The sequence below is a fragment of the Ahaetulla prasina genome, chromosome 17 (assembly GCF_028640845.1).
Source record: "Ahaetulla prasina isolate Xishuangbanna chromosome 17, ASM2864084v1, whole genome shotgun sequence".
Taxonomy (NCBI): Eukaryota; Metazoa; Chordata; class Lepidosauria; order Squamata; family Colubridae; genus Ahaetulla; species Ahaetulla prasina.
In genome coordinates this window covers 5,720,103-5,742,444 of record NC_080555.1, presented here as the reverse complement: position 1 = coordinate 5,742,444, position 22,342 = coordinate 5,720,103, and the positions used below count along the sequence as shown (strand labels likewise).

Sequence of the window (22,342 nt, the reverse complement as noted above, 5' to 3'; positions counted from 1 at the left end):
TCCATCCGTCCAAGCTCCGTAAATATAATAATGCATCTATATCTGGGGTGATTATGCATCCTTCCTTTATAAAAAAATTTCAATTGTTGTGGTGGCCTCCAATTGTATTTAATTCCATTATCTCTCAAAACTTTTGTAATTGGTTTTAAAAAAAATCTCCATGCCCTTTCTTCTCTTGATATATCCGGGAAGACTTGAATAGTCTTCCCTTCAAACTTCAAAGCATCTCCCAACTCTCTTAACTTGGCCATAACTTCCAACTTATCACCAAGATTTGCGAACCTGACAAGCACATTCCTGTTAGAACCATTTTGCCTTCTATATCCAATTCTAAAAACGCTTGCCAGGTCTGCTATTGTGAACGTAAGTTGCGTATCCAAATCATTAATCCATTTCAAAACCCGCTGTTTCAATTTATCTTCCCTTTCTTCCGAGATTCCTCTGATAACAAAATTATATTTCCTCATCTCTTCTTCCAAAAGACAAATTCTCTTATCTTGCTGCTCATTTTTATAAAATATTTTGCCAATTTGCCGATCTACTTTTGCCTCATGCACATGCAGCTGCTCCATTTCATCTTTAATCATTGTCATTTCCTCTTTTTGTTTAGCAAAGTTATCATTCATATCTTGCTTTAAATTTTGCACTTCGGATGTCAGTTTAAATGTCAAATTATCTATACGCTCTGATAGTGCTGCTATTTTTTCCCCAATTTTATTTAAAGCTGCAGCAATTTGCTGCGTTTCTGAAAGTTGTTGAGTCATTTTGAAAAAACAAAACCAAAAATTTCTCAAACTGGGATTCCAATTTTCAAAGAGTCTTAGTGAAGATCAAAGGACAGCAGTCAAACCAATTTTACAGAGGGTCTTGATGAAGATCAAGGGACGACAATCTTTTAATTGAAGCGAAACGGCTTATTTGCACTCGTTAGTAGCTTATCAGTAACTTATGAGTCATATTCACTCCACAAAGAAACACAATTACCTCACAGCTTAATCAGCGCCATTTTTCTCCACGTCGGCAGAGAAAAAAACAAACCAGCTTGAACTTCAAAACAAAGTCCTTTTTTTGTTTTCTGTAATATAAACAAGCTATTAATTTCCTCTCAAAAGAAAAATAATTAAAAAATTATCCACCTAATAAAAGCTTCTTCAGCCAGTCAGCCAGTCAGTCCAGCACAAAAGATCGATCTCTTCAATTAAAATTCTTCTCATTAGCAAATTCAGTCTTTGATATTCCTTAGCCTCAGCATTTAACACAGAACACGATAATTATAATAAGGAAAGCAAAAGACAGCAGTTTATTCCAAACTCATTGTATCTGCCAGTTCGGTCATCCCACGCAGTAAAAACTCCTTAATTCAAGCAGTTTCAGATGACCTACCAGTTTTAAATTCAGTCTGCTGGGCTATTAACACTTCCACTTCATGATTTATTAACTTTCATCCATAACGGTGCATTCCAAACAGCATTAATCCTCATAAATCTTCATTATTAAGCCCTGTGAAGTGAAGGAAAGGTCCTTACCCCACCACGGTCATGGCCACGCCCCCATGTTTATACTTTTATCTGTTCTCATATATGCTTGATAAAATAAATAAAAATAAATAAATGCTTTGGGAGGGTTGCTGCAGGGAAGGCCGCTTTAAATATATTTATTTTTATATAATATATAATATAATATATATATATATATATCCCCTCCTCCCAAAAAACCCAACCCATCATCTGCAGCGTTTTTTCCCTCTTGGCAAAATCAGCCTTGGAGTTCTTTGGCTGGGGAAAGGGAGCACGTGGGGGGGCGTGGCCGGGAAGTGACGTCAGCGCCGGAGCGCACGTGCAGCCCGTGTTGTGATGTTACCTCACAAGCGCCGGCATGACGACCCTTCCCATTGTCGGGAGGAGGAGGGGGGGCAATCAGCCGGCGGGTGGGGCGGGAGAGCCCCCTTTCCTTTCCCTCGGCGCTTCATTGCATAACGCTCCGGGATGTTGCCGAGGGGGCGGCGGTTGCCATGGAAAGAAGAGGCGGCCTAAGCGCTTCCGGGGCGCCGGCCGCCTCCGACCCGGAAGCGCCTCCTCCCTGCAGGGTTGCCAGCGCGAAGATGGCGGCGGAGGAGCCTCAACAACAGCCGGAGCCCGTCGGAGGGGACACGGACGGTGAGGGAAAGTGGGGGAGTCCGCTGGCTTTCGGGTGGCGGGGCGCGCGTCGGGGGTTGGAAACTGGGGCGAAGGCCCCTCCCGGCTGGGAGGCCTCATTAGTCTTGGAGGGGAGAAGAAGGAGGGTTCTTCTTCCGGAGGCCCCCACCCCACTCTCAGCAGGAGGGCTTCCCTCTCCTCTTTCCCCCCCCCCGCCCGTTCAGCTCGATCTCCTTGGCAACGGCCCGGGAGGGGCTCCGGCCGCCCTCGGTCTCCTTGGAAACGGCCCACCTTTTCCCCTCCCGCCGCTTCACCTCAACCCCACCCGGTCCCCGCGCGCCTCAGTCCGTCGCCATGGAAACGCCCCGCCTGGGGCCCACCTGGCGAGGAAGGGGCTCGCGCCGGCCGGGATGACTGCGGTTCCCATCCGCCCCGCTGGGGATGATGGGCGCTGAGGAAGGCCGTGGTGGTGAAGGAGGCCCGAAGCCCCGCGGGGGTGATGGAGGCGTCGCCTTCCCGGTTGCAGCCCGGTGGTGGTACTGATGATGTTACCTAGTTGGGTCAGGAAACGTCTGCAAGGAACCTCCCCCCCCCTCCCCAAGCTCGGAAAGTCCCCAAGGGCCCCGTAGTCTCTTTCCTCCTCCATTCCCTGGTGATGTTACCTAGTTTGGTAATGAAACGTCTGCATGAAAGAAAGAAAGCTCACAGAGCCCCAAAGACACCCCCCCACCCCCGTGAAACCCTGAGGTACAAATATTCTCTTCCGTCCACTTTATATACAAGTGGATAAATATAGAGAGCAAAGCCCTGCTCCTTTCTAGCACTGATGATGTTCCCTAGCTGGGTCATGAGACGTCTGCAAGGAAACCACCAAGCTCAGAGAGCACCAAGGCCACTGTAGTCTCCTTCCTCCTTCATTCCCTGCTGGTGTTACCTAGTCTGGTTATGAAACGTCTGCATGAAAGCAAATTCAGAGAGCCCCAACGCCATCAGTCTTCCTCCTCCTCCTGCTATTACCTAGTCTGGTAATGAAACGTCTGCATGAAAACAAGCAAGCTCAAGGGAGCCCCAAGGATCCCTCAATCCAACCCTGAGCTACAAATATTCTCTTTTATCAGTACTCATATTTATTACATTTTAGACAGGCTAATGGGTGATGTAATCATAGATATTCATAGGTAAACGAGCCAGTTCAGAAGGAGTCCTCATTTCAGCCCTGAACTGCAAATATTCTCCTTTATTGGCCTAAGCTTTGGCTCAGGGATGCTGCATATGGCTTAAGTGGGTTCCCCCTTTCCTTATGGAATGAGTCTACAGAATAACAGAGTTGTGGAAGGGACCTTGGAGGTCTTCTAGTCCAACCCCCTGCTCGAGCAGGAAACCTTATATACCATTTTGGACGAATAGCTTGTCCAATCTCTTCTTGAAAACCTCCAGTGCATCCACGACTCCAGGAATCTGGGGACGTGTGCAACTTGCTTGAAAAATCCCTTTATCAGCATTTATGCTATTTGCTCAAGTTGGCTCCCTCTAACCTTGGTTTGTTCCTTTTGAGGCTCGGCATTATTCTCCCTTGCTATTTTATCTCCAGATAATTAGGAGATAAAACTTAGCCCCATTGTTCGATTTTGCTCCCTTGAAATAACTTGCAAACTAAATGTCCTTTTCTTCTTCTGAAACCTGCCCTAAAACTGTGGCGCTCATTTGCTGCCCAATATATTGCATGAATCAGTCTTACGTGGAAACTGCACTTGTCTTAGCAGGTTCTGTGTTTGGGGCTTGATGCTGTGATCTGCTTTTTAAATTTTGAATGTGTTAAATAAATGAAAGAAGTGTGTTTCGTGGACCGGGTGTTTTGAGCTTAAGTTTCAGGGTTGAAAAACACAGCTGTGGATTAATACGGTCAGGTTTATTTCAGGTTCTAGGCACTCTTGATTAAATCAGGATTTGTTTCATTTGCTCAGGTTTAGCATGTTACCTGAACAGAGTCAGAGATAGCAAGTTGTGTGAAAACAGCCAGGAGTACCCTTTCCTTTTTATCTTCCTTATCTGTTTTCTCTTCATATTCTTCACGCTTCAAATTATGCTTTTTCCTCCCAGACTCTGGTTACGTTAAAGTATTTTTCAAAAATGTAATATTTTTCATTCAAAGTGTGTATTTTGTCTCTGAGTTGTTGGGCTGCAAGCAACATAAGGTTGCCTTATCAGACAATCTGTATATCATATATTGCAGTTTGTATAGAATAATAGGAGTAAGTTGGGAGGGGGGAACTGAATGTGTTTGTAACATCCTGGCCAAAATCTAGCAGGCTAGTCCATTTCTATCTTTACTATTAATGCACGCGTAAACTCCTTTTGTTTTCAATATTTATAAAAAGCATTCTGTGGAAACCTTGAGTCAAAGATCAGTGTGGACATGAATATGACTCTTAACTGTGCTAGGTAGAAAATTGTGACTTGAAATATAAGAGGAACAAATGGTAAAAAGCATGAAATAATACAAAATAATATGAGTTGGAAGCTAGGGACCTAGGAGGTCTTCTAAGGCAGCCCCCTGCTCAAGCAGGAGACCCTATACTATAATGTATAGCGAAATGGATGAAATAAAAATAGGCAACAATATAATAGATCAGAATGACGTTGATTTAAGTCTTGTGTGGAGTTGATGAATACATGTTAGCAAAGCAGGTGTTGATGTAATTACAAGTGAAAGTGTTGGCATATAAACAGATGATGTCACTGATTAGGGACGCTGGGAAAAATTGTACAATATTCTGAATGATTGTGATCTAGGGAAAATTATTAAGTAAAATTGGTGGGAAGAAATGAATAGGTGGGTAGACTGGCTTCTTTAATACATCTGTGGATAAATAAATGTTTAAGAAATTGTGGTCTGAGAAAAGCGCTGATGGGGATGTGAACATGTGTCCTTTGGTGTGCAGAATAGTGTTACCTTATTGGCTGATTTGCAGGAAACGTAAGTTTGTGAAACAGAAAAAGAAATGTGGAACTGAAAATCAAGAGCCAAGGTAGTTAATGTCTAAAGGGAAAAACGGAGCAAACAATTGCACGTTCTACATAAGTGGTGAAAAGCTAGAAGAAATAAATGAATTTGGGTGCCTTGGGCATTTTATGAAAGAGAAATTTTCAAAGATTGTTTATGATAGTTTGCTGTCTAGAGTTAGTGCTGGCTATATCAATTGAATGAACGAATGAAGGATGCAAAAGCTGAGAGAGAAAGTTAATGGTTATTACCGTTTATTAAGAGGATTAATGCAGGGTTTCCCAACCATAGCAACTTTAAGATGCGTGGACTTAAAGACCTGCTGGCTGGGGAATTCTGGGAGTTGAAGTCCGTACATCTTAAAGTCACCAGGTTTTTAGTGTTTGTTGAAGGTTGCAACGGTATTGTGTGTTTTTGCTGACTTTTCTTTCCAGAAATCAAGAGTTGATATATGTCAAGAGAAACATCCAGAGCAGTTGAATACAAGGAAGGCACTTGGAAAAACTTGCATTAAAATAAAAAAGGGTGGGTGGGTCAGGAATTGACAGATATCAAATATTTGTGGATGGAATAAAAGCAAGGGGCTAGTGGTTTGACCATTTAGAGAGAATATGGGTTGAATTGCGAAACAAATATGTGAGTGGTCGTGTGTGAATGTACTGCAGGGAGGGATGTTCAGTTGGAGAACATGAGATGCCCAGAAGGAGAGAGGCGATAAAAGCCATATATGCAGAAGGGGGGAGACTGCAATATTTGGTAAGGGCAGAAGCGTATTGAGGAGTACAGGGGATTGCTGCTAATTTAAACTCGATCCTCTCTTTCCTTTATCTCAGACTTTCAGCTCCTCTTCTTTGCTACCATGTACAGGTTTTTCTGTGCTTCGCATAAAGTTACTTAGCCCCAGAGTGCGATGAGTATGTATTCGATTAAAGTTTTATGTATCAGCTGCCTGGGCTGGCAGCTGCTGCCTGATAATTTGCCAATTTAGTTGTTAAAAAGTAAAGTCTGTCGTGAGTTGGGCTCAAATCTGGATGACCTCATGTTGTTTTCTTGGCAATAGGATAGAAGTGGTCTGCCACTATGGGTTTTTTTTTGTCCCTCTCTCTCTCCCTCTCCCTCTCCCTCTCTCTCTCTCTTTCTCTCTCTCATTTAAGGACTAATCTGAGCCCAGACAAGGTCATCTCCATTGTGTTTTTAAGTGATCTAATCAATAGAAATTAAGTAATTTTCTGCAAATGTCCATGTTAGGGGAACCTCTCTGCCTGCTCTTGAACTGGCTATAATAGAAAGGAGCACCGGACTCCGTGTTTTGCGGCCGGCTGGCTGTTTTTGTTCCAGTTGGTCTGGAACGAATCTGATTTCCTTCAGAATGAATTATTAGAAAGGTGGAGCTAACAGAGAAGGCTCTGCTGATAAATAAAAATTACAGGCAGTCCTCCACTTGTGACCACAATGGAGCCCAACATTTCTGCTGTTGAGTGAGACATTTGGGAAGTGAGTTTTGCTCCATTTTACAGCCCTTTCTTGCCTCCGTTGTTAAGTGAGTAACCCGGCTGTTAAGTGAATCTGGCTTCCCCATTGAATTTGCTTGTCAGAAGGTTGCAAAAAGGAGAACACATTTTCCCGCCCGACACTGCGACCGACATAAATAGGAGTCAGTTGTTAAGCGGAGGAATTTTGATCACCTGACTCTGCAAAGATGGAAACTGTGAAAAACAACAACAAGCCTCTTTTTTTTTCAGTGCCGTTTGAACGGTCACTAAATGAACTGTTGCAAGTCAAGGACTGCCTGTATTTTTGCTTCCTAAAGCCTCCCCCCCTGAATCAGTTCTGTCGATTAGCAGCGGAACCGGACAGACGAGAAGCGAAACGTCTTCAAGGAAAAAAAACCTTTTGCCTTTTGAAAAAGCACCATTTTCATTCACTTATTTTTTCCCCCCTTCCCTCCGTTTTCTCTGTCCTACTTCGCTCAGGAATAGCTAACGCATCCCCCTTCTTAACTGAGCCTTGCACGTTCCTTCTATCCTTGAAAGAATTATTATTATTATTTTTTTAAAAAAGATGACTCTTTAACTGATGAATCTGGATCCAGCGTCCTCGGTCCCAAGGTTTTGGTGGCAAGGCCAGCCGGCTGTAATCCGGGAAGGCCCCGCAGTTTCAGCCCCGCTTTGCAGGAGGGAAAAAGAGATGCCGGCTGTGATCTGTCGGGTGCTTCACTGCAGTAGCATCCCAGCAACACGGAATGGCCCCAGATCAGGTTTCATGGCTCTCTGCAGCCTTGGCAGCTGCTGCCTGTAAACGGTGCCAGGGGGGAAAGCAAGAACAGTTGCCTGGCTGGTTTGCAAAGCAGAACATCCAGCAAGCAGGTTGGGAGTGGCTTTTGAGGGCAGCGGAGTCCGGGGGAGGGGGTTCCCGATGGAGCCCACCCTGGTGCCGGGCCCCGAAAGGGGGGCTGCGAGGAGGGCTTCGTACCCGAGGCAATGCCTCCTCTTTGCCACGGGATGGGCCACGTGCGCGTCGCTAGGAGCCCAGTGTCGCAGAGGGGGCTGCAGCTGTAGAAAAGGTGGGGGTGGATATTTTGCGTAGAATTGCTTTTTTTTTTTTTTTTTTAAATCTCTCAAATTTGGGGGAAGACAGACTGGGCCCCCCGGGAAGGTGATCGGCGTTCTTTGAAATAACGGCCTGTGAAAACTTTTTAATTTTTGGAAGATGTAAATAGTGCCTTGGATGTAAAGCCCGAGACGAAAATAAAATCCAGTGTGCCGTTTTGCAAAACGTCCATTAAGGGAATGTGTCGATTTCTTCTTTTGCAAAATAAATAAATTAATTAATTAAAAATATTGTCTTTATTGCCTTTTGACATTTTTGCCGCGAGTTTCTTAATAATTATTATTATTATTATTATTTTTTTGACAACTGAATTTTAGCTCAGGCAGACCTGTTAAGCCCCCTGGCCTCGCTTGCCTCGTGGATATTGATTGGCGTGGCACATCTGGAAGGGCCAAGATTTAGAGAGAGCTTCTGGAACGACATCTGTTTATTTTTTTTCTCTCCCCCTTAACCTCAGCATGGGGTGGGGGATGATGGTAAATCATCAAAATCATCTGGATTTTGTTTCTCAAGTCATTTTGTTCTCTTCAATTTCAGGAGTGAATTGCTTGGCCTACGATGAAGCCATAATGGCCCAACAGGATCGCATTCAGCAGGAGGTGAGCTACTGTGTCTTCTGCTTCAGGGCCCCGGCAGGGACACACACACCCTCCAAAAAAAATTATACATTATTTGTAGACATGCTTCAAGTGTGTTCTGCCCACTGCCACTTCCTTGAACCTCTCTGAGGTCCTGCATAATTGCCTAAGATTATCCCACTGCCACCCTGAACCACTCAAGGGGTATAGATAGTCCTTGTCCTTATGACCAATCACTTAGCAACGGTTCAAAGTTGCAACAGACACCCTCCCCCGAAGATACTCACCGCCCGGTTCCGAAGTTACAATTCCTCCCTCCCAAATTTACAGCCATTTGCTGTGTTTACATCTGTTTCTTGGCAACAATGCTGAACGATGGGTTCATTTAACAAGCGCGGTCGTCACTTAACCACGGCGATCCACTTAACGACCGCTGCAAAACAAACCAACCAGTGTTAAAATTGAGAACTGCCTTTATGGTGCGTTTCTCAATGTAGATGACGACCGGCGATGTGTTTGGATGATCTCTGTTTGCAGTGAGCATGTTAACGTCCGTCTGTGGCATATGGGGGTGGAATAGCTCGTGGGAGATGGACAGAGGCTGGTTCTATTTCAGTTGCCGCACTGGGTGGCTGGGGGTTGATTCAATCTGTTTCTTCCAAGATTGCTGTCCAGAACCCTTTAGTCTCAGAGAGGATGGACCTGACTGTCCTGTATAAGGAGTATGCGGACGATGACCATATATACCAGCAGAAGATCAAGGTGAGGGTCAGCCAGGGGTGAAATCCAGCAGGTTCGTGAGAACCGGTAGCGGAAATTTTGAGCAGTTCGGAAAACCGGCAAATACCACCTCTGGCTGGCCCCAGAGTGGGGCGGGAATGGGGATTTTGCAATATCCTTCCCCTGCTATGCTACTCAGTACAAGAAAAGGGTGGGGGGAATCGCTTTGCATCCCTTACTGTGTTCTTGGCAATTTAAAACTCAGTTGAATTAATGGGTGGGGGTGGGGTCAAAGCTTTTCTTTGTTTCTGAGAAACAGGAATTGCTGTCAGGTAGGTCAGGGGGGTCTCTCCAAACGTGGCAACTTTTAAGACTCGAGGACTTCAACTCCCAGAATCCTGCAGCCAGCATGTCTCCAAACGTGGCAACCATCTCTCGTGTGGCTGGCTGGGAGTTGAGATCCACAAGTCTTAAAGTAACTAAGTTCGGCGAGATCCCTGAGATAGACCTGAGCTCAAAGAAGAATAGAATAAGAATAAGAATAAGAAAAGAATAGAAAATAGAATAGAATAGAATTAGAATAATGAATAGAATAGAATAGAATAGAATAGAATAGAATAGAATAGAATAGAATAGAATAGAATAGAATAGAATAAGGAATAGAATAGAATAAGGAATAGAATAGAATTATAATAGAATAGAATTATAACAGAATTATAATAGAACAGAGTAAATAGAGTAGAGTAGAATAGAATAGAATTAGAATAGAATAATGAATAGAATAGAATAAGGAATAGAATAGAATAAGGAATAGAAGAATAGAATAGAATAGAATTATAATAGAATAGAATTATAACAGAATTATAATAGAACAGTAAATAGAGTAGAGTAGAATAGAATAGAATTAGAATAGAATAGAATAGGAAATAGAAAATAGAATAGAATAGAATTATAATAGAATAATGAATAGAATAGAATAAAATAATAGAATAGAAGAGTAGAATAGAATAAGGAATAGAATAGAATAGAATAGAATTAGAATTAGAATAGAATTAGAATAGAATTAGAATAGATTAGAATAATGAATAGGATTTAGAACAGAGTAAGTAGAATAGAATAGAATAGAGAATGAATAGAGAATATAATATAAAACGGAATTAGAATTATTAGAATTGGAATGGAATGGAATGTTGGAAGGGGCCTTGGAGGTCTTCTAGTCCAACCCCCTGCTTAGGCAGGAAACCCTAGAGATGCTGAGGCCCCTCTCCGCTTATCTTCCGGCCCAGGATCTGCTGAAGAAGTATTCATTCATTCGGAAAACGAGGCCGGACGGGAACTGCTTCTACCGAGCGTTTGGCTTTTCCCATCTGGAGGCTCTACTGGAGGACGGCAAGGAGCTGCAGCGGTAGGCTTGGGAATCCCCGGGATGGGAAAGACGGGAAGGGGAATCCCGGAGCACCAGCGGGTTTTTAAGGCGCCAGCCCAGTCCAGAGATTCACGCTTTCGGGGGTCTCGTTTCAGCTTCAAAGAAGTGGCGGCGAAAAGCAAAAGCGTCCTGGTTTCCCAGGGCTTCACGGAATTCACCATTGAGGATTTCCATAATACGGTAAGGCCCGGTGGTCCCACATCCCTGGCCTTCGAGGGCCACCACTATCCAGTCTGGCTGGGGGTGATGGGAGTTGTGGTCTAAAACCCGGGAGGGGGAGGGGGTGTCTCCAAACTTGGCAGCTTTTAGGACTTTGTGAACCTCACCTCCGTCGTGATTGAAATTCAGGCGCTCGGCAACCGGTTCGCATTTACGACGGCTGCAGCGTCCCGGGGCACACCTTTCGACACGCAAAGTCTCAGTGTGCAAAAGGAAGATTCACTTAAAACAACTGGGTCACTAACGTAACGAGTTTCACTTAACAACTGTGGCAAGAAAGGTCATTAAATGGGGCAGAGCTCACTGAACAACAGCCCCGCCTTTGCCACAGAAACGCGAGGCTCCGTTATAGGACGTAAGTCGAGGACTACCTGTATAGGATGTACGGAGGGAATTTAAAAAGGAGGTTTTTTGGGGGTGGGCAGGATTTGGGAATGGACAGATGAGAGGCAGGAAGGAGAAAATCTGTGAGTCGTGGGGGGGGTTGTTCCTTCGTTGGAAACCCCTCCCCCCCCCTTTCAAAATTTCTCCTTTGAATCCCTGCAGTTCATGGACCTGATAGAGCAAGTGGAGAAACAGATCACCGTCGGGGAGCTGTTGGGCTCCTTCAATGACCAGAGCACCTCCGATTACCTTGTCGTCTACTTACGGCTGCTGACGTCCGGCTACTTGCAACGAGAGAACAAGTTTTTCGAGCACTTCATCGAGGGAGGACGGAACATAAAGGAGTTTTGCCAGCAGGTCAGGGGAGGGGATGGCGAGGGGGGAGGGGGGGATCGAAAAGGAAATGTGTTCTGTTTCCCTTCCCCCAATACTCCCAGCAAAGAGTCCGTCAGAGGCCTTCCTTTTTTTTCCTTTTATTTACATAGATACATGTCCTGGCCACGTCTACCCACGGGCCTGCCAAGTTTCTGGAGATAACGAGGAAATTATAGATAAGGCCAGAATTACTCACGAATATATTCTTCCCTCCATTGAAATAGTTAGCTCGCGCCAATTCATTAGCTCGCGCCAACTCATTACTTTGTCCAAGACAAAAAACCAGGAAGTCCCGCCTCCTATTTATAGTCTCTGCAGATGTCACTGCATGACAATTATGACTTGGCTTTGTCCCAACTCTTCCGCTGCTGCGCACGGCGATTACGTCTACGTGACCTTGCATCGCTCCAAAACTGTTCTTGGGGCGTTGCCAAATCAGAAGGAGGCTCCATGGAATCAGGCTGTGCCGGCCCCTCCCCATCCCTTTGAGTGGGTGCCAGGGAGGGAAAGGGCTCAAGAGAAGCAGGGCTGGCCAGGTCTTCTCCCTCACTTTCTGAATCATCCGAGTCCAGGAGTCCGGGTCCAGGAACCTGGGTCACAACAAAATGACTTAATTTGGGGCTGGAGGGGAAGAGCGGGAAGACAGAGCTGAGGCCAGCCCTTCTCCGCTTTTGAGAGCCCTTATGCTCTTCCGATTTAGTCTTCATTGTGACTGGAATTTCTAGTCCTCATGATAAGAGAGGAAGGAAGAGCTGTGTGTGCTCGTGGACTTTGAGCAGCCTTGGAAGGGGTAATTATTTCAAACCAAGGTCAAACGGAAACACTGGCTATTGGTTGGCCTAGAACAACAGTTTTGCTCAACCTTGGCGGCTTTAAGGTGGGTGGAGCTCAACTCCCAGAGTTGACATCCACCCATCTTAAAGCTGCCAAAGTTGAGAAACACTGGCCTTAGGGGTAAGGATATGGCTGTGATGATAATAATCTGTGATTACTGGCATCAATAAGGGATATCATAATATAAGGGATGTGGTGGCTTAGTGGGTAAGACGCTGAGCTTGTCGATCAGAAGGTTGACAGTTCAGTGGTTCAAATCCCTAGTGCTGCCGCGTATAACGGGGTGAGCTCCTGTTCCTTGTCCCAGTTTCTGCCAACCTAGCTGCTCGAAAGCATGTAAAAAAAAAAAACGCAAGTAGAAAAATAGGGACCACCTTTGGTGGGAAAGGAACAGCGTTCCGTGCGCCTTTGGCGTTGAGTCATGCCGGCCACATGACCACGGAGACGTCTTCGGACAGCGCTGGCTCTTCGGCTTTGAAACAGAGATGAGCAGCGCACCCTAGAGTCGGGAACGACTAGCACATATGTGTGAGGGGAACCTTTACCTTATTGGCAATAGATTGGCTGGAATTTCTAAATCACAATTGCAATGACACCATTTAAAAAGCATTCACAACGGGGGGAGGGATGTTGGATTCAACAATGGGGTACTCCATCCCATTTGAGGAAGGACTGCACCCTCACGGAAAGGTTGTGGGGAGAATGGTCAGTGCTCCGGGAAAGGCCTGGTAGCCAGTAGCCAAAGACTCAAAACTTCGGGGCTTCCCCTGCCATCAGCTCCCCAACTCCAAGGCCCATGGGAAGGCATCGTGCAAATGACCCAGAACCCCAGAATGATGGGGGACCCCATTTAAACACGGATGGGTTTAAAGTCAGGACTCTTCCTCCACTTTGGTCGGAGACAGGCAGGATGACTTGCAGCTCGGAGGGTAAATGGGAAACTGGTCTCCGAGGCCTCCGCAGATCCAGCAAAGCTTGTGTTTTATTTATAAAACTTAATTGGCCACCCAAGATCACTCGGGCCTGCATTTCTAGTCCTCTTGAAGGCAAAAGAGCTGGGTCGCAGGCCTGGGGGGGGGACATACTTCTGTTTGGTTGCAGGCCTGGTGCCCCCTCAAACCGCCTCTTGTTCCCCCCTCCCCCGCCTCTCTCTCCCTGCCTTTTCCAGGAAGTGGAGCCCATGTGCAAGGAGAGCGACCACATCCACATCATCGCCCTGGCTCAGGCCCTCAACGTCTCCATCCAGGTGGAGTACATGGATCGGGGCGAGGGCGGCACCACCAACCCCCACGTCTTCCCCGAAGGCTCGGAGCCCAAAGTGTATCTACTCTACAGACCAGGACACTACGACATCCTGTATAAATAAGAGGGTGGGGGGTAGGAGCGAGGCAGGTGGCTGGTCAGCCAGCCCCCCCCTTCCCCCCCCCTCTCTCTCTTTCTCCCCCTCCCCCTTGCTGACACACACCCCCATATCCCGGCGTTCCCTGCCCCGCCTGTTTTCCTATAACACACCCCCCCCAACTCGCCGGGCAGCCTCGTCTGTGCTTGTAAATGGTGATCGTTCCTGCTACTTGTCTTGCTCACTTTGGTTTGTTTATTATTATATATTTTTCCCTGCTTTTGTTGTTACACTCTTCTGTGTTTTATTAAAGGGGAGGCCGGTGAGACAACCTGGTTTGTTTTTTTGGCTTCTCTCTTAAGTGTTTCTGGGATAGGAAGCCCGCTCTGCCCCAGCCGATGAGGGAGGGCCCAGGGCCCTTAGGGCAGGGCTCTCCAACCTTGGTCCCTTTGCTGGCTGAAGGACTCTGGGAGTTGAAGTCCACAAGTCTTAAAGGGACCAAAGTTGGAGATCCCTGCCTTAGGGCACACACCGGCGATCACTTTGGGGAAAAAAATTCGTCCTCGGCAAGATCCTAGTCCTCAAGCTTGGGAGGAAATAACTTTGAGCAGGGAAATGTGCGGGGCAAGCTCTGGTCGACTCCAGATGGGGACCATCCGGTTACCCCTTTCATAGAAGTCAGTCTATTGGATCCCCAATTCCTCCTCAGTGCGTTCCTGAATTTAATTCAGATTCCTTCTGTGTCTTTTTTTTTTTCCTTTTAAATTAAGGCTGTTGTCTGCAGGTAGTCCTCAACTTATCACAGTTCTTTGCTGGGCTGGGGAATTCTGGGAGTTGAAGTCCGCCAGGCTTAAAGTTGCTAAGGTTGGAGACCCCCTGATTTAAATCAAGTTGATTTTTAAATCAAGCCTTTTTACTAGTGATTTCAATCGTGATTTCAGTCAACTTGATTTCAATCAAACCCACCCTGCTCAGAGATTAGCTGTATCACGTCTTCTCTGCTGTTGAACCATCTCCTGGGCAGAGACACCTGCAGCTGGGTTTTGTTGTTTGTTTGTTTGTTTTGCATCGTGTCCCGGGGGGGGGAGGCATTCCTTGGCCGCTGGCCGACGGCATCTAGCAACCCACTGCCCCGATTTTGCCGCTGTGCCGAAGTGAGCAGAAAAGTCCCCCCCTTCTGGTCTTTTGTCCCGATTCCCTGAGGAGACGCAGAGCAACGGCTTTCTTATTTTTTCCTCTTTTTTTTTTTTAGCCACTTTAGCAGAACATTGCTAGGCGCGGCAAATCATCTGCCAAAAGGAAGTGTTTTAAAACTCTCAGTAGCTTAAATATAAGTCAGGATAGACCAGGAGGCGTGGATCAAGTAGGTAGGCGCAGAGATGGTATTCACTTACCTGCCGGTTCACAAATGTGAGCGTGTGCACAGCCTTCCACGCATGTGCTGTGCTCGCCACCTCCACGCATGCCTGCGGCCTTCCACGCATGCGCTGTGCTTGCGCGCAGCTAGCACGCAGCTAAAAAATGTGCCTAAGTAGGAGAGCATAAGACTGGAGCGAGCGGGTGAATTCACCCGCGATTTCCACTACCGGTTCAGGTGAACCGGTACGAACTGGCACAAACCGGCTGAATTCCACCTCTGGGTAGGCAGATGTAATTCTGTGTGTGTGTGTTTTTCACATGAAATTCGAGTCCCACTTCTACTCACCCGCCTCCCTCCACCATCCATCCACCAGGCTTCTCTGGCACAACTGGATCATCTTTGCCATTTTTTATTCTGGAATTGCGGCCGATGGCGCCTGAGGGAAGCTGGGTGGGTGTTGTCTTCTAGCTTTGGCCCCTCGGAAAAGATCCGGCGTCTCCTTCTGCAGAGGCAGCAGCCGGATTTGCAGGAAGCCACTTCAGAGCTTTGAGGACAGAGGTTCCTCACAGGGATCTGCTGGGAAGAAGGATTTAGGGGTAAGAGTTGCCGGCCATTTTCCGACAAACCGTGTGAGCCCCGGTTGCCAAGAACCACCGTGGGGGTCTGTGTGGCACCTTTTAGGGGGGAGGCGGGCAAGGTGGGAACACGTCCTGTCTTCAGCGATGGAGAAAGACAATGTGTGCGAAGAGTCTGTTTTCAGAGTGAGGTGGGCAGCATACACATGAATAAACTTAAAGCCGGCGTTAAACTTTTACCTGTGTTTGCATAGGGCGGAGAGAATTACGACCAACTGTTGATTGTTCTAGTCCTCCTCTTCTTAAAATTTGTTGTTTTCTGACTTTGCTGAGATGATTCTAGGCCTGTTACTCACTTTCAGGGGTGGGCTTCAAAAACTTCAGCAAGGGGTTCTCTGCCCAGTTGCTGGGTAGGCGTGGCCATGGTGGCCTTCTGCACCATGGCATGTGGGGGGGGAGGGCATTTTTGCCCTCCCCGGGCTACGGAGGCTTTTCTCGAGCCTCCAGGAGGGTGAAAACAGCCTCCCCAGGCTCTGGAGGCCCTCTGGAGGCTGGAAACAGGCCAAACTTCTGGTAGGCCCATTTTTTGCCCTCCCTGAGCCTCCGCACGCACCCTGCACTTACCTGCATCGAAAACAGGCTGCGTGGGGACTCCGGGGAGGGGCGGGGCGGGGTAGGCAGGGCCGGCCAAGAGTGGGATTTAGGGGTTCTCTGAACGGCACAGAATCTTGGCTAGAGGTTCTCCCGAACCCACAGCAGCCCACCCTTGCTTACTTTACCCAAAGGTGGGAATGTTGTCCCCCTTAATGAGGCCATATTCTGATTTGTTCATTCCTGTTCTTTGCTGCTCCCTGTTACTTGCCTTTTTTTTTTTTAACCCTTCCTGCCAGGGGGGCTGAATCTAAGGCAAGTTGGAGAGCCTGGCTTTGTGGCGTGGAAGATGAAAAAATCCGCATTCGTCTGGGAGGTGAGGAGAGTCCAACCCAGAAAGGCTAAAATTCTCTGCATCTTTTAATAAAACGGAAGATGCCGTAACTGACCGAAAACCTCTGGGAGTTTTATTTTGCTCCTGTCGAATTTCTCTTGTCATTGGTTGTGCATAAAAGGAGAAAAGACAGACTGGTCTTTGGTATGACTTCGTATGGTCTTGATTATACAGTGGGGTCTAGAATGTCCATTGCTAAACAAGGCGGTTGTAAAACGAGTCGTGTCCAACTTTACAAATTTTTTGTTTGTTTGGCCGTGTTAAGGAAATCGCTGCAGCCGTTAAGAGAATCGTGCGGTTATTAAGCGAATCTGACCGTGCTTGTCATAAGGTCACAAAAGGGGGAGGGATCACAATGACTCCTGGACGGCCCAACCGTCATAAACACGAACCAATTGCCGACTTTTAATCGCAAGGACCCTGAGATGCTACAACCGTGGTAAATACACACCGGTTGTCAAGCATCCAAATTTTGATCCCGTCTCTGGGGATGCTGCAATGGTCATAAGTGCGAGGACCAATGGTAAGTGCCTTTTTTCCAGTCTCGTAGCTTCGGCCACTAAACGAATAAGGCCGAGGACTACCCCTGCAGCCCAGAAGGCGATCCCTTTGTGGGGGGCCTTCTGTATCTTCCCAACTTGGGCCAGGGGAAACACAAGTTTTAGTGAGCGAAAAACCAGGCTAAGAAACGGTTAGGGCCGAATCACAAACATGCGTTTCCCAGGATTGCACTTTAGCACACCATGCTGGGAAATGCTTACCGCTTTCGGAGCATGGGAAGTGTGAGGGTCAGGCTGGAAACGAGAGGAGGGAGATGATGGTTCCCAAGAAAGCCATTGATTGTCCTTTCACCGCCCAGATAAATCTCTGTTTCTCAACCCAGGCAACTTTAAGACGAGTGGACTTCCAGAATTCTCCAGCCAGCATGGCTGGCTGAGGAATTCTGGGAGTTGAAGTCCACCCAACTCAAAGCAAACTGGCTGGGGAATTCTGGGAGTTGAAGTTCACGCGTCTTAAAGTTACCCGGGTTGGAAAACACTGATCTAGACAGAGGCCCCAAGCAGTGACTCACCGATAGGAAAAAACTTGGGCAGCTTCTCCTTATAAATTTCATCGTCCTTTTCCAGGAAAACGCAGATGATCAGTCGCTCAACCTGGCCAAGACACAACCACGGTTAGCAGGAGAAGGAAGTTGGTGGAGGGGAGCGAGGTGGATGGCATTTTCAAAATGGGGGGGGGCACCTTCATGCATTGCTTGCAACTGGCACCAATTCAAGTTTAAAGATACCATCTCAAATTAGCGTTTGGGTTAGATTTACAACTTTTTGCCTTCGGTGTTAGGGGTAGCGCTACTTACGCCAAGCAGTTTTTTTAAAAATAATTTCTCAAGAGTTGTGTCTGGTCCATCCCTAATTAATCTCTTAGAAGTGATTTCTAACACAGGTAAGTCATGTTTTTCACTGTTGGCTTTTAACTTTTTGTCACTAAACCGATGGTTGTAAGTGGAGGACAATTTCTATTTAACTAAAAGCACCACTCCAAACTTTGCAATAGGGCTTTGCCTGGGTTTATATAATCCCTTTAAAAGAATTCCCCCCCGCCCTTCCCATCCTACAGTACGTCCTGCAAAGGCCAGGCCTTGGCTGAGAAGCTAATATTGTGTCTTTGCTCAGAGGTAAACTGTTTTTTTCCAGATCCAACCATGGGCCAACCTGTAGTACCTTGTCCTTGTGATCTTCTAGCCAAATGTGTAATGTGTTGAGAACCACCTCTGCTGCAGCGTCATTGGGGTAGCCTGTGGGAGAACGTGGGAAGCTGCTGAATCTCTAGGGAGTTACCTTTCGCCCACCTTTCTCTCTTTCCTGCCTTGGTACTTACCAAAGACCCCGGTGGAAATGCAGGGAAAGGCCTGTAAGCAGAGAGAAATATGAAGAGAGGTGGTTAAGGATGGGGCTTCACTCGGCTACAAAATGGTCCCAGGTTTTGCTTAAAACTTTTCTCTCTCATGCAAAGATGAGAAAAGGGATAAATCCTTTTTCTTTTCTTTTCTTTTCTTCTTTTCTTTTCTTTTCTTCCAAAGGGGATGAGGTGGATTAAATGCATCTTGTGCAGGCGGGGACAATAAATTGATAACATACCCAGAAATCCTTCGAGTCAAAACTCGCAGCAACGTTGAGTTGGTCTCGGATCGGTTGAAATATGTAAATTCTTCCCGTCCTTCCCTTGTAATCTCTCCACCCCCCCACCCCCACGGTGTTTTGGAGGGTGTTTTCCTCAGGGTCTCCTCCTCGAGCAGGGGGTTGGACTAGAAGACCTCCAAGGGTCCCGTCCAACTCTGTTATTCTGCAAACGCGTTGGATTACAGTATCCGAAGCTGGCTGGGCCTCGTGGGTCGTAAGTCGGTGCCTCTGAAGGGAACGAAGCGGAGCTTCCTCAAACCTTTGCTGAAAAGCCCCTGGGTCTGTCTCTCATCCATCAATGGTGCCAGATGGACTGATGTTAAACTGCTCATCTGGAAAAATTTGGGAGCATCTCTGGAACTGATATCTCAAACCCCAGTTGGCCCTTTAGCTGTAGCTAGAGAGTCTATCTCCCTTCCCCTTTCCTCACTTCTGGTCTTCCCCAACATGTCTCAAGTTGGAGACTGTCAGCCGGTAAATATTATTCTGTGTTTCTGCCCCAGACGTGAATAGAGCAGAAGGTTGAGCCTGGGAACAAATCCAATTGGCTGCTTACCTGCCAAGGTAAGTTCAAATTACAGATGAACAGAGTTGGAAGGGACCTTGTAGGTCATCTAGTCCAACCCCCCTGCCTAAGCAGGAGACCTTACACCATCCGGTCTCTCCTTGAAAGCTTCCAGGGATGAAGCTCCCACAACTTCCGAAGGCAACTTCTCTTCCACGGGTGGATGGTTCTCACTGCCGGCAAAACTTAGAAATAGATGAATTAGATCCGTGTTTCGCTACTTTAAAAGAGATGTGGACTTCAACTCCCAGAAGCCCCTACTGGCTGGGGAATTCTGGGAGTTGAAGTCCACCCTCTTCATTGTAGCCAGATAGACAGATTAACGCTGGTCCCATTCATCCATTTTTAAGTAGCGTTCAATGAGGCATGACCTCCACGCGTTATGGACTCCGGCTCCCATCGTCTCCAGCTCGAGGGACGAGCGGGTATTGCTGTTAGTGCTGCGGAAGAGAGATGGAGGGACCACAAGGTGACCCGCCCTCAGGCTTCCAGGCCCTCCTTGGTCTACTCACCACAGTTTGCAGCTTGTTGTCCAGGGCGAGTTTCAAGCTGTTCTTGTAGCAGTCGGCGAGTTCCGTCTGCTGCGAGGAACTGGGCTGCCCCTGGGCGATGGGCCCCACTGTGTGAATCACAACTGGAAGGCAAAAGTGGGGTGTCGCTAGAAGCGGTCCCGAAATCTCCCCCCTCCCTAACTTGCTCAGAGAGCTGGGTGAGAGCAGCACTGCTCCCCCCTCCCCCTCTGTGGAGCAGAGCCAAACCGACTTTGCGATATACTTGAAATACTTTTACAAATTAGCAATTGAGAGCTTTCAAATAATTTGCTCCATAGCCTGTGGGGGTGTTTCCCCCTCCCCTAATCCACAACCATCTATCCTGCTTTCATGTAGCCGTTCTTGGACCCCTTCCATTCGGCGTCCACTTAGCCACCCACTTATCCAGCTATATACATATACATATATACATATATACATATATACATACATACATACATACATACATACATACATACATACATACATACATACATATATATATATATATATATATATATATATATATATATATATATGTCTTTGGTTGTTCACCAAGACACTTCCAATTTTACACGGGAGAAAACCCGAACAACCAAAGACCTATATACAAACACCCGTGAAAACCTCAGAAAACAAATATATATATATATATATATATTTAGGTCTTTGGTTGTTTGGGTTTTCTCCCATGTAAAATTGGAAGTGTCTTGGCGACGTTTTGACGAAGTCTCATTCGTCATCTTCAGGCTTCAGCTTCGTGCTTCTGGGAGCAACGTCGAAACGTCGGCAAGACACTTCCAATTTTACACGGGAGAAAACCCGAACAACCAAAGACCTACATACAAACACCCGTGAAAACCTCAGAAAACATATATATATTTATATATATAAATGTCCCCTTTTGTGAAAATGAAGTTTACATAATCCAGCCTCGGAATGATTGTCGTTCCCTTTTGGCTCCTTTTGGCATGGCAAGATAGAGGAACCGATCATTAGGAACTTGGCTCATCCCTGGCTCTCCTTTTCCTTTTCCCAAATTTTCTTTTTCTTTTTTCAAGAGTTTCTGGAAACTCCTTTTTCTGATTCGAGGAGTCAATCCCTCTCTCTCTTTAGCTTGAGCCTCCAAAGACCAAAAAAAAAAAAAAGCCCAAAGAACGTTCCTTTGGATTAAATAGATTTAAAAAAAAAAAAAAAGCAATGCTCTCTCGCAATCTGTTATAAATGGTTTGAAACTGGGCAGAGTCAGCATCGGTCATGCATGCATCATACATATTCTACATGGGAGGGAAGAGTTCTTGTCTTCCCCTTTCAGGGACCTAATTCTTGCTGCACGATACTTAAGGAAGCATCTGCAAATATATGTATTATATATAGAATAGATAGATAGATAGATAGATAGATAGATAGATAGATAGATAGATAGATAGATAGATAGATAGATGATAGATAGGTAGATAGTAGGTAGGTAGATAGGTAGATGATAGATAGATAGATAGATAGATAGATAGATAGATAGATAGATAGATAGATAGATAGATAGATGATAGATAGGTAGATAGTAGGTAGGTAGATAGGTAGATGATAGATAGATAGATAGATAGATAGATAGATAGATAGATAGATAGATAGATAGATAGATGATAGATAGGTAGATAGTAGGTAGGTAGATAGGTAGATGATAGATAGATAGATAGATAGATAGATAGATAGATAGATAGATAGATAGATAGATAGATAGATAGGTAGGTAGATAGATGATAGGTAGGTAGATAGTAGGTAGATAGGTAGGTAGATGATAGATAGATAGATAGATAGATAGATAGATAGATAGATAGATAGATAGATAGTAGGTAGATAGATAATACTGGTAGGTAGATAGATAGGTAGGTTGGTAGATAGATGATAGGTAGGTAGGTAGATCATAGATGGTAGGTAGATGATAGATAGATAGATAGATAGATAGATAGATAGATAGATAGATAGATAGATAGATAGATAGATAGATAGTAGGTAGATAGATAATACTGGTAGGTAGGTAGATAGATGGTAGGTAGATAGGTAGATAGATAGATAGATAGATAGATAGATAGATAGATAGATAGATAGATAGATAGTAGGTAGATAGATAATACTGGTAGATAGATAGGTAGAAAAATAGATGGTAGGTAGGTAGATAGAAAGATTAGATAGACCTCTTTTACTGGCATATTCCTCTCCTTCAGGGACCCCAGAGTAGCCCAGCAAAAAGCACAGGTGAAGTGGCTTTGCAAATGGTGAAGGAGTTATCAAGGCAAGTTGGGGGGGGGGATGGGATGGGGGGGAAAGAGACCGAGCTCCCCCAAAATCTCGACTGCCTTCCTGTTGCCTCCTAAGAAGTTGCTGATCAGGCTCAGGGCGCGAAGGCCGGCTGGGGTCACCAGGGGGTGCTATTGAGCTAAACAATCCCTTTCCTGGGAGGTAGGAAAGCAGCTGGGGCTATTTGCCCATGTCCTGCCTACCATGGGCCTCAGTTGCCTTCGC

General features: G+C 46.1%; 2 protein-coding genes across 4 annotated transcripts in view; one reads left to right on the top strand and one right to left on the bottom strand.

Annotated features, from left to right (window-relative positions):
• Positions 1–2,060: 2,060 nt before the first annotated feature.
• Positions 2,061–13,770, top strand: OTUB1 (OTU deubiquitinase, ubiquitin aldehyde binding 1). The gene is made up of 7 exons (XM_058159924.1): positions 2,061–2,156; positions 8,287–8,348; positions 8,991–9,089; positions 10,334–10,452; positions 10,569–10,653; positions 11,239–11,433; positions 13,454–13,770. Exons 1-7 carry the CDS (start codon positions 2,102–2,104, stop codon positions 13,649–13,651), a joined length of 813 nt encoding a protein of 270 aa, XP_058015907.1. The 5' UTR covers positions 2,061–2,101; the 3' UTR covers positions 13,652–13,770.
• A 1,607-nt stretch (positions 13,771–15,377) lies between these two features.
• MACROD1 (mono-ADP ribosylhydrolase 1) overlaps positions 15,378–22,342 on the bottom strand; it is a 236,417-nt gene continuing 229,452 nt past the window's right edge. Inside the window, exons 6-11 of one of the 3 annotated variants that reach the window (XM_058159922.1) lie at positions 19,802–19,923; positions 18,423–18,453; positions 18,266–18,339; positions 17,617–17,698; positions 17,306–17,338; positions 15,378–15,560 (exon numbers count right to left, since the gene is read on the bottom strand). In XM_058159922.1, the coding sequence (XP_058015905.1) occupies positions 17,334–17,338; positions 17,617–17,698; positions 18,266–18,339; positions 18,423–18,453; positions 19,802–19,923 (314 nt within the window). In that variant the 3' untranslated portion in view covers positions 15,378–15,560; positions 17,306–17,333. The remainder of the gene's footprint in view (positions 15,561–17,305; positions 17,339–17,616; positions 17,699–18,265; positions 18,340–18,422; positions 18,454–19,801; positions 19,924–22,342) is intronic. The other 2 variants (XM_058159921.1, XM_058159920.1) reach the window with 2 other exon arrangements.